This window comes from Saccopteryx bilineata, chromosome 5 (genome assembly GCF_036850765.1).
Source record: "Saccopteryx bilineata isolate mSacBil1 chromosome 5, mSacBil1_pri_phased_curated, whole genome shotgun sequence".
In the NCBI taxonomy this organism is placed as follows: Eukaryota; Metazoa; Chordata; class Mammalia; order Chiroptera; family Emballonuridae; genus Saccopteryx; species Saccopteryx bilineata.
The window spans coordinates 52718002-52730447 of NC_089494.1; the positions used below are offsets into that span (position 1 = coordinate 52718002).

The following is a 12446-nucleotide window of genomic DNA, read 5'->3' on the forward strand; positions in this document are numbered from 1 at the left end:
AGGCATTGTCCCAAGGACATTTCCCAGAAACTTCCCAGGGTGGGGGGAGTTTCTTAAGGGGGGGGGTAGGGTAGGGTTGGGTGAGGGTAATTTGAGTTCTAAAAGGGGCTCTGGCATTAAACGAGCCCTGGACCCAAACCTAACATTCCAGCCCTTTGTTGTTTAAGGAAAAGGGATGAAGATCTCTTCTTCTGTAGCTACTTCCTGCTGGTTTGTGTTGGTGAAATACCTAGGGGAAGGGGCTGGTCTGGTGAGAACGGTTTTTACAAGCCCTTTCCAATCCCAAAGGGTTATTTCATATTCCGTCCCGATTGCTTCAACCATTCCTTTGGTAAAATGCTTTCCCAGTACTCTAAGTTGGAACTTCCCTCTGGATATCAAGGGCATTGTTGTCAGGTTGTGTGCAGGAGGGCATTTAAATTTTGATGTGACACCCTGCAACTTGAAGGAGTCCTCTGCTGCCCAGGAAAGGGAATTCCCCTGGCCTGATTTCTAAAAGTGACTTTGCTGCAAGCAATCAAGGGCTTTTACCCTGCTGCTTGTTGAAAGATTGAAACTGGGGAGGGGGGAAATCTGATTGTCAGTCTCTCTTGGCAACTGGCAGGTTGGTATAAACCACCGACTAGGTCAGACCTGGAGGATCTGTCAGCCTTATCTCATGGGGGAGAGCTGACAGGCTAAGCCCCTTGCACCCTAATGGAAGGTGGCCGTGGGAAGGGGCAAAGCCTCCTTTTGTTGTAAAGTACCTGTACCTCAATTCCGCGGGTTTACATAGAGACACCGAGTCCAGATGAATTTTGAAGAGTTTTATTAAAGGAGGAGATTTATTAAATATGCCGGCCCCATATGGCTGACACGGAGCAGCAGACCCAAATCGTGCAGTCCCAAATACATTTCAGGGGCTGCTTTATACCCTTGATCACACACGGGTGGGGGAGAGCATGACATTATGACACAAGCTGACAACATTTGTTTAGGGATACAGAGAAACATTAAGACTTTCAAGGTAACACAATCAAAGATGTTTACAAATCTTTTAGGGTTCCTTTGCCTAGAGGTATGTTACTCTCAGGATTCCAGGAAGGGGGAGGAACTACAGTCAATGTAAGGTGGTATGTAAATTGTCTTGAATTGAAAGAGAAGAAGTTTCTTGGTTAACCTTTATTTTAGATTTAAAACTAAATGACCCATTGTTCTTGCAAGCCAGAAACTTCTACATTCTTCTCCCTCCCCTCCCCAAAGGAGGAACTGGATGGGAAAGCCTGACCTTTCCTCCCGGAATATCAATATTAATTTTTAGCTTTTTGGTACCTTACAATACTTTCAGCTTCTTTTGGCAACTAGCAGGTCCGTATAAACCCTCGACTAGTTCAGACCTGGAGGGAACTCCAGCTGGACTGCCTTATCCTATAGGGGAGAGCTGACAGGCTGAACCCCTTCCCAGGTCTATAGGTGGGCTCTGGGGAGAGCCGACTGAAAACAAATAAATTTGGAAAATAAATGCCTGGGTGCAGGCGGCTGATACAAATGAAGCTGTGTTGGCCCCGAGGGAGGAACGGAGCAGGGTTAATAGAGGTTAGTCAGTGGTCTTGGAAAAAGAGGCTGAGGTTGCTGTCTCTATAGTTACAAGGTAATATTTTTTTCATATATGGATTGGAGTGGTGCCACAGCTCCTCCAAATTGTTTATTTCCCGACTCAACTGTCTAGAAGTCCTGGGCTGGTTCAAAGATCCCAACCGGTACTTCGAGCAAGCCAGTTGTCCCCCCTCCTTCCAGGGGTTTACACTGGCAGCTGATCTATCAGAAGACAGCATCTTTGGGCCTGTGGCTAGGCTTTCACAAACTACTATTGTGATTTAAACTCCCCTATTTGTCAAGTCCTTCCCCAATGTAAGCTTTCCCTGACATTTCTGAAAAGATAAACTTTTTACTACATTTCAAAGTGAATGCCAGGAAACCATTAAGAGAGAGAACAGCAAGCAAATTAACTACAACTTAACAGTGGGACATACTGTTCTGTTGCCTGGTGGGTAAAGCATTGACTTGGAATGCTGAGGTTGCTGGTTCAAAACCTTGGGCTTGCGTGGTCAAGGTGCGTACAACAAGCAATCAATGAACAACTAAAGTGAAACAACTATGACTTGATACTTCTTTTTCACTCCCCTCCTCTCTCTGTAAAATCAATCAATAAAATTAAAAAAAAAAAAAAAAAAGAATGTTCTGTTTTGAACCCAGGTGAGAAGTTGGGTGAGTGGAATTTGAATTTTAAAGGGGTTCTGCATTTACAGGAGCCTTGAACCTAAACCTAACACTTGTGTCCCTTACCAAACGGGATGAGTGGCCATCCTTTTCCTTTGCCAGGCTTTGAGAGGTCATTTCTTCTGGTTCCTCATGTGGGGAAACACTTGTCACTGCCACAGTGAAGTGTGTGCCTGGAGGCCAGGTGCTCCACAACAGCTCCTCCCATCAGCAGACCAAAGGACTGAAGCCCCATCCTCAGCTTTACTCATATATTTATTAGCCAGCACAAATAACTCAAGGATGCTGATAGAAGAAGTTTTCAGGGGGTGAAGTAAAGGACAAAAAACATACTGACTCCCAATCTCTGTTTGAGAGCCTAAACATTTCTGTTACTGGATCTTATCCTGCTGTTTTGCTGTTTCCAGCACGCACTGTTTCTAGTATGGGGTCAGAGAGGCCCCTGGACTCTCCTCTGTTCAGGGCTTTTGCCCTAGGGTGCCTTGCTAATTGTTATTATTCTACCTGCGTATTTTCAGAGCACAGTCCTACGTCTATTGAGAATTGTAGGGAAATCTCATAGAAAACAGGATTGGTTTTTAAATGGCCAGTAGGCATTAAGTGTTGAATGAATGAAAGAAGAGGTTTATGGTCTATTTTAGAGCGCTAGAGAGGGCATCAGCAAACATAGGATTATACCAGTGGTAGTCAACCTGGTCCCTATCGCCCACTAGTGGGCGTTCCAGCTTTCATGGTAGGTGGTAGCGGAGCAACCAAAGTATAAATAAAAAGATAGATTTAACTATAGTAAGTTGTTTTATAAAGATTTATTCAGCCAAACTTAGCAAAAATCTGACATAAAGTACTTGGTAAGTAATTATTATTATATGTTTTAACTTGCTGTAACTCTGCTTTATAAATTTTATAAAGTAAAGTTATTTCCCTACTTTATAAATCACCATAACCGGTGGGCGGTTAGAAAATTTTACTCCTAACAGAGATACAAAAGTGGGTGGTAGGTATAAAAAGGTTGACTACCCCTGGATTATACCTTTGTATAGGATTTACAAATTAGTAACAAAAGGTGAAAGATATTTTAGTTCATATTATAGAGAGCAGCATAATATATTGAAAGAATTTCAAGAGTTAATACTAGAAGGTAAGTCTAGCTCTAATTTAATAGTGTAATTTTAGTTGTCATTGACTCTTCATTTCTTCAACTATAAAAGGACACCAGCCTGCTCTATCTACTCCATAGATAGTGTGAGATAATATGTGTGAAAAAACATTATTTAGTAAACTATAAATTATGAAAATGCAAGATGCTCTTTCATTTATTCTGGTGATTTAGAAAAGTAGATTAGCTTTATTTACTTTTTGCAGTAACTATGATTATTATATGTTAATTAACTTTGATCTCTGGCTTAAAATATTTTAATGTCTTTTACTCATTTATTAAAAGGACCTCTTCATAACCCAGAAGTGACATACCTTCCCCCCTTTTGTCAGTCTGGGTTCAAAGAACTGATTTTGCAGAACACAAAAATTACTGTTGCCATCTTGTATGTGTATGTGTTACTATTAACTCTCACTTGAAGGCTCTATTTACTGCTTGTGTTTACATATTTGTATTTTTGAAAAGGTATTTTGTAATTGAAAGAACTTAACTTTGGAAAACTTTTATATTTGTATTTACTTTTTTTTTTAATTTAAAGTTGGCTTTATTTTGTGCCATGGGATCCTCAATACTGATGCAACTGCACTGAACCTTTGGAAGCTAGCTCTACAAAGTAGCTCTTGTCTTTCACTCTTTCGGGATGAAGTTTTCCACATTCACAAAGCTGCAGAAGACTTATTTGTAAACATCCGAGGGTATGGCATTTTCAGTTTTTCTGTCATGTTTGGTTAAAGGATAGTGAGTGGATTATCTTCATTGAAGTTTTGTGACTTGAATGACATGAGAAGGGTCATGTCATTCAAGAAGACACTGCTTATGCCATCTTAGTCCCTGTAAGTTGTCATCAACAATCATCCTGATATGGTGCTATTCATGTTTTTTACAAATAACTGATGGACTTGCTCCTTTAAAACTTATATTCTAGGAGAAAGAAGATATGTCCACTTCTGCAAATCACAATATAATTTTAGACAAAAATATTAACTGAAAAGAACCATATATATTTTAGAGTTTGATCTTTTCTAGAAGTACTATTTTAAATTACAGTATATTTATAAAAGTATGTGGATCAATTAAAAATGTTTCATTAAATTAATTATAACAATTACAGAAGTCAGACCTCTGCATATAGGATATTATGTTTTTGTTTAATTGGAGGGTATTCCAAAATACTTATTTGCATTCATTTTCTGTAAAGCAAATAATTAAAAAATGTTCATTTTTTGAAATTTTTAGTGCTTCATTTTTATTTAATACAAGGATCTGTAGCCAATATATAAAAGCCAAGTTGAGCTCAGACTGGGTAGCAATTATGAAATCTTTTGAAATCAGGAACACCTAAAATATTTTGGGATCCCCTGTACCCACTTCTTAGTTTTAGATAGAAATTAAATCTATATTTCTGTTCTATTTAGTAATGCCCTAATTAAATTGAGATAAAAATAAAGCATCTGTTAGTTATTTAAAAAATAAAGTTTAACAAAATTAAACCAGTATTTCTGAATTTCCATTGTGAGTCACTCTGGCTGTGCACTGAAATCTGGGTTCCTGGGCATCATTCCTAACCTCCTGCATCTCCTATATTGGTATCTTGGAGAGGTTAGGAATCTGTGCAATGCCTCCCACCCCCCAGCAGTTTATTGAGATAAAATTTACGGACAGAAATGTGCAGATTGTATAGATGTAAAGCTCAATGACTTTGCACATGAATCCTAGATGACCACTTATATCAAGATATAGAACGTTTCCATTATACCCAGAAAATTCTCTTGTGCCTCTTACTACGTAGTGCTGTCAACCTTCAGTCCCTCTCCCCTCAACCCCTTTCTCAGGTGACCACTTTTTTTATTTCTGTTGTCGTAGGTGTTTCTGACCTTCTCATGGAGTTAGTTTCTCAGTCATGACATGAGAAAAGTACCTACCCTATGTACTTTTTAGGTTTTGTGTGGCTTTTATTTTTGATGGAGGACCCAGAAATATCTGTCATATGGGCTTTGCCATTTTCTGATTCATTCACTTAACTGTTATGAAACTTGTACGATGTCTTAGAATATTGACAACCTCTCCGTAAAATCATATTTAAATATGTGTGAGCTTATTTTAGGTATGATACAAGTAAGTTTAATGGCACCATGAAATGACTTGTCTTTTTGTTATGTGTTTTTTCATGATAAATTTAATAATTTGTTAAAGTTGAGAAGTTTTAAATTTTTATTAAATAGTGAGTGATCAATCCAGTTTGAAATGTGAATTATCATAGTAATTTCAAGTCAGACCATACATATAAAAGCTTATTAATTATCAAGGAAATGGTTCAGAATTAGTATATTTTGGAGCATGTGCTCAAAGAACACGTAAAGCTTAGATTACTTAATTTAGAAGTTAAAATTCTTAGTTAAGTGGCGTTAGCCAGGTTTTCAGGAAGGTAGATAGGTTTCCTTTAACATTTTAGGAATTTTGGGATTTTATGTCTAATATCAAATTAACATTTATTAGCATTTATTTTTTAGATTGCACCTTTAAACTGTTTGTTGTTTTTGTTTAATTTAAAGTAATCAAATGCTTTTCTGCCCCAGTTTTCTCCACTACATAACCCATATTCCTTAACAGTTACTAGTGTTGACCACTAGTATATGTACTTTCAGAATTTTTTCACTACTGATGAGATAGCATAAGGAATCAGAAGTGATATAAAGTCAGAAGTAATAGCTTTGTCAGCAATTTTTAGGAATCACTGTTAATTATGTTGGAAGTAAAATTTTACTGTCTATTGGGGCTTAAGGAAGTATATTTAATAAAGTAAAAATCTACATTGTGAAATTTATTGTTGGATTTCATAATATATTATTTATTTATTGGTATTTTTCTGAAGTGAGAAGCAGGGAGGCAGAGAGACAGACTCCCGCATGTGCCCAACTGGGATCCACCCGGGGGCGATGCTCTGCCTGTCTGGGACATTACTCCAGTTGTAACTGGAGCTATTTCCCAGTGCTTGAGGCGGAGGCCATTGAGCCAACTTTGCTCCAATGGAGCGTTGGCTGCGGGAGGGGGAGAGAGAGAGAGAAAGGAGAGTGGGAAGAGTGGAGAAGCAGATGGGTACTTCTCCTGTGTGCCCTGGCTGGGAATCAAACCTGGGACTTCCACATGCCAGGCTGACACTCTACCACTGAGCCAACCGACCAGGGCCTTATTATTATTTTTTAATGAGAGAGAGAAAAAGAAGGACAGACAGGGCAGGAATGGAGAGAGATAAGAAGGGACAGATAGGCAGGAATGGAGAGAGATAAGAAGCATCAACTCATAGTTGCATCACTTTAGTTGTTCATTGATTGCTTTCTTATAGTGTCTTGACTGGAGGGCTTCAGCTGAACCAGTGACCCCTTGCTCAAGCCAATGACCTTTGAGTCAAACCAATGACCATGAGGTCATGCCTATGATCCCATGCTGAAGCCAGATGAGCCTGTGCTCAAGCCAGGGTTTTGAACCTGGGTCCTCAGCATCCTAGGTTGATGCTCTGTTCACTGCACCACCACTTGGTCAGGAGGATTTAATATTTTAGGAAACTTTTCTAGGAAGCCTTGATATGAGTGCTAGTTAGGAAAGGATATGGGTAGACCCCTTCCATGCATTTTCAATTTTGAGGGCCAGTTTTTCTTGTTACTGATAATGAATTTTTAATTGTATTTGGTTAATTTATTTTAACCATTTCTTAAATTAAAATTAATGTGTTTTTTTTTTTTTTTTGCACATAGCTATAATAAACGTATTAATGACATAAGAGAATGCAAAGAGGCAGCTGTGTCACATGCGTAAGTAGTTCCGTCTTCTGGTAATTTTAATTAAGAAGAATTTCTTAAGCATTATTTTGTTGAAGTGAGTGTATACATTGGAATGCAAAATGTGGTAATAGAAGTGGGGTGGCTTTTAATCAATAGAAAATAAGTATATATATCATAAACTCAGTATGTAATAACCTTGGTGTAGTGTAAACAGATTGTAAATATTTTTGAATTGTTGATAAAACTCTCTTAAAGAAGTACCAAATTGGGATGATTTTTGTACTTCATGAAAACTGGCATATTGCTCTACTCTTCCAAATAATACTTACTTTTCAAAGTATGTTAACTCTACACCATTTCCAAATTTTAGTAAATATATCTATATGAGTAAATAGATAAAATTAGAAATTTGTGTTTTTAAGGTCTTTTTCATTTTCTTGTTAAATAACTATAAATAATTTGAAAGTTTATTTTAATTGTTGTGCATATACTATATTTGTGTAGACTGTTTTCTCCAAGGAGCCTAGGTAATACAGAGGCAACATTATTTAAGTCATCAGTATTTTTATACTGCAGGAAGACGAAAAGCACCACTGTCATAGGTGGATAACAAAAACAAAGACAAACGCACAGTTTTGAAATTTCAGATTTAGGCTGTAGGATGGATATTGGAAATTTAAATCATCTTTTTTTTTTTTTTTTTTTTTGTATTTTTCTGAAGCTGGAAACGGGGAGGCAGTCAGACAGACTCCCGCATGCGCCCTACCGGGATCCACCCGGCACACCCACCAGGGGGCGATGCGCTGCCCATCCGGGGCATCGCTCTGTCGCGACCAGAGCCACTCTAGCACCTGGGGCAGAGGCCAAGGAGCCATCCCCAGCGCCCGGGCCATCTTTTGCTCCAATGGAGCCTTGGCTGCGGGAGGGGAAGAGAAAGAGAGGAAGGAGAGGGGGAGGGGTGGAGAAGCAGATGGGTGCCTCTCCTGTGTGCCCTGGTCAGGAATTGAACCCGGGACTTCCACACGCCAGGCCGACGTAAATCATCTTTTTTCATTGCTGTGTGCTACATAATTTCTTTTTGAATTTTTTTTTCATTTAAATGAAGTTCTTATATTATTAAAAAAACATTCTCTAATATAAATAGTACCTTGGAGTGTATTAGAATTACTTTCCTGACCTACAGAAATACATATGAATATTACTTCATTGGATAGACCTAATTATAACAGATGTATGGTGTCATAGCTATCTTTTATAAAGATCTTTTAAAAGTAAGGCCTTTTTATTTCCTTTACTTATATGAAATAGTCACAAATGTTAAGCAATAGTAATTCCTATCACTCATTACCATGATACTTTATAAATTTTTTTTGTTATTAAATAGCACATACTCCTTGCAGCAACCATGTGGTATAAAAGAGTCAAAATAACATTTGCCCACTTTCTTAGAAATTACACCAGATTACTTTATTATTGTCAGGTGAAAACAGAGCTTGTCATTGGAATTTAAGTAACATTGTAAAAGCACTATATATGAGGCCTGTGAAAGTTGTATCTTCTGAGGCAGGTGTCATCCCTGTTTTTATATTATAGACGGCTGAAACTTAGAGAGGTGGCACCTGAGGTTCCATAGGCAGAGGCTGGATTTCAGTCTGTCTTCTAAAACTAATGTCTCACAGCTAAATTTTTGGTATTGCATATTCCTGATACTTGTTTTTTTGGTTTATATTGTGTGTGTGTGTGTGTGTGTGTGTGTGTATGCCCGCTGAATTTTTTGCACCTGTGTAAATTTTAAAACATTTTTTAGTGCATTATAGTTTGCATAGTATGAGGAGTGGGAATACTTCATTTTATGATTTTTTTTCCATGTTAATATGTGGAAATAGATTTTTTTCTACTTTTGCATTTTATTAAAATAACTAGTGATGAATATTTATGATTATCATTTTCTTTCCTCATCTTTGTTTTTGAACAGGAGTACCAATAGATCTTATCTCAATGTTTTTATTGAATATAGCTCTTGTTTAGTCAGTTTTTTATATTTAATACAAATATACTTAGTATATGAGGATATGGGTAATTAGATATTTACCGTTATATTTATTGATTTCTATGTAGGGATGACAAAAATGTATGCAGTGGGGCAGGGATTACTTTCAAGGATTTCACAGTCCTGTTTATAAAATGCTAGGCTATATGGTACTACACTGGCAGAAATTATTCAGAAATAGACATCTGGATATTGGGAAATGCTTCTTGCATGATTGGTCTTGAAGTTTGGGTTGTATTTTGATAGGTGGAGAGTAACAGAATAAACATGGTTAAAAAAGCAGCCTAAGAAAGATAAGAATAAATTGAAGATTGGGAAGTCATTTAATGACAGACACATAGAAGATAATATTTGTAAGGGGTTTCTGCTTCATAAAAAATCTTTGAATGTTGACTGTAAAATGGTAAGTTAATTGCCAAAACTAATTTTAGTAGAAACAGATAACATATAATAGTGTCTTTTCTCATAGTGGTTCAATGCATAGAGAAAGACGCAAGTTTTTAAGATCTGCACTGAAAGAATTGGCTACAGTTCTCTCTGATCAACCTGGTTTGCTAGGTCCCAAGGTAATTGATTTAATTCTTATTTCAACTACACTGTTCTACATTTTTCTCACTTCTTGCTTATATGTATGCTCTCCCTGATACATACTTCCAGCTTCTCTGTGGTCAGCTCATATCTGTCAATGTATTTTGAACTTGATTTTATCTATTCTTGGCAATAACTTTTCATTTAAAAAAAGATTATGGTAGGTTTTGTTTTTAATCTTTGTGTGAGAGTAAGCAAAGTTTCTTTTTTCTTTTTAATTAGGCACTTTTTGTTTTTATGGCATTATCCTTTGCCCGTGATGAAATTATCTGGCTACTTCGTCATGCAGATAACATGCCAAAGAAGAGTGCAGATGACTTTATAGATAAGTATGTTAGCAACATTGAAAAGATTCTTTTTTTTTTTTTTATAAATTTTGATTTATAAGCTGTGGAATTTAAGGCCTTTGAAGTAAGATTATTTTGAAAAAATGTTTAGGATTTTTCATATTTGTCATAAATATTTGTAACAGCATTAGATGATATGAATAAAATATAAAGTTAACTTGAGTTTAAAATTATGGCTTTTAATGTTTCCTGGTACTCTTGGTGATCATAAAGTTCTTGTTTTCTTGCTATACCCAGTAACTTTCATATAGAATTCATTTTTCAAAGTGACATACTAACCAAGAATTTAAGAGTCCTTATGTAGCTGTAAACAAATGTGTTAGTTGAGATGTATTTCTTTCATATCTGTCAAGTCCCTCAATAGGAATTACATAAATGAAGCAGAGAAATAAGAGCATACTAGAAAATCTTACTTTGTTCCATTCCTCTTTTATTTGTGATTTTTAAAAAGTGATTATTTTGAGATGTCCTAATTTTACGTTCATTTTGGATTTTCCTTTTAGTCTCAGATTTTATTTTGCTTTTTGTGATTTTTTAAATTCATATAAAATAAATGTTTAAAAGTAATTGTGTTAAATGTTTAACAGTGATTTTTCTTAAACTTCTTGTGGTAATATTAAAAGCATTTCACATTTTCCTTGATAACAAATTTAATTTTTGAAATATTATTCTTGAATTTTAAAAAAGGCACATTGCTGAGTTAATATTTTACATGGAAGAGCTTAGAGCACATGTAAGAAAGTATGGACCGGTAATGCAGAGGTATTATGTGCAGTACCTTTCTGGCTTTGATGCTGTTGTCCTCAATGAACTTGTGCAGGTAAAAACTATCTCATATTATTCTCCCTTTTGTTTCTTCCTTTCTAGTAACTGATTTGTTTGTTCAACAGGCATTTATGAAATATAATCTTGTGCCATAGGGTAGAGATACAAATGTAAATAAGTTACGTCGGTCTTAGGGATCATCATCATCTAGAAGGGTGAATGTATTTGGTTGTAGTTCAGTGTTAGGCATTTTGCTTAATCTCAGAGTGAACACAGTATGGGGAATGATTCATTTTGCAGGTGGAGGTGTATAGTAACTACAGTACGGTATATACGGCCTAGCAAAAGAGGAACTTAGTCATAAGTCAGATTTCCTACTTAAAAAGATCTCCCTGGCTCAGTGTGGATGATGGGTTGCTGCGGGCCAAGGGAGGAGGCAGTAGGCTAGGTGAGAGCTGAGGAGAACCTGAACTTGGAAGTGGCTATGGAGATAAAAAAGAGATGATAAAGACATGTAATTGATGGCTAAATATTAAAGGAAAAGTAGAAGATAAATCTTTTTGCATAGTGTGTTAGAGTATGGCCAGTAAAAAAGAAGTAGTTTTTGATTGACGGGGCAGTGGCGCAGTGGATAGAGCGTCAGACTGGGACGCGAAGGACCCAGGACCGAAGTCCCGATGTCGCTGGCTTGAGCGTGGGCTCATCTGACTTCAGAACAGGGTTGCTGGCTTGAGATTGAGATCATAGGCATGAACCTATGGCCGCTGGCTTGAAGCCCGAGGTCACTGGCTTGAGTAAGGAGTCACTTGCTCTGCTGTAGACCCCCGGTTAAGGCACATATGAGAAAGCAGTCAATGAATAACTAAGGAGCCACAACAAAGAATTGATGCTTCTCATCTCTCTCCCTTCCTGTCTGTCTGTCTGTCTGTCCGTCCCTATCTGTCCCTCTCTGTCTCTGTCTCTCTCTCTCTCTCTCTCTCTCTCTCTCACACACACACACACACACACACACGTGCTTTTTTGTTGTTTTTTTTTAAATCTAGCTGTCCTAAATTTTCCTTTTAAGTGAGAGAAGGGGAGATAGTAAGACAAACCTCTGCAGTCACCCTGCCCGGGATCCTCCCGGTAACCCCCATCTGGAGCTGATGCTCGAATCTACTGAGCTGTCCTCAGTGTCTAAGGCTGATGCTCTGACCAACTGACCTATTTCCTCAGAGCCCGGGGCCAACGTTCGAACCAGCCACTGGCTGCATGAGGGGAAGCAAGAGAGAAGGGGGAGAGGGAAGGGAAGAGAAGCAGATTATCGCTTCTCATGTGTTCCCTGACTAGGGCTGGATCCGGGACTGGAACCTGGGACTTCCACATGCTGGGTCAGTGCTCTATCCACTGAGCAACCAGCCAGAGCCTAATTTTATTTTCAATTTGTATTTTTCTGTATTGATTTTTAGTCATAGGTATTTTTTTCATCTTAATATAAATTTATTTTTATTCTCAATAAACTG

At 37.4% G+C, this 12446-nt stretch overlaps 1 protein-coding gene across 4 annotated transcripts in view; it reads left to right on the forward strand.

Annotated features, from left to right (window-relative positions):
* NCKAP1 (NCK associated protein 1) overlaps positions 1-12446 on the forward strand; it is a 130461-nt gene that overhangs the window by 63850 nt on the left and 54165 nt on the right. For all 4 annotated transcript variants that reach the window (XM_066279298.1, XM_066279299.1, XM_066279300.1 and 1 more), the window contains 5 exons: positions 3954-4110; positions 7168-7224; positions 9714-9810; positions 10055-10161; positions 10867-10999. In XM_066279298.1, coding sequence (XP_066135395.1) covers positions 3954-4110; positions 7168-7224; positions 9714-9810; positions 10055-10161; positions 10867-10999 — 551 coding nt within the window. The remainder of the gene's footprint in view (positions 1-3953; positions 4111-7167; positions 7225-9713; positions 9811-10054; positions 10162-10866; positions 11000-12446) is intronic.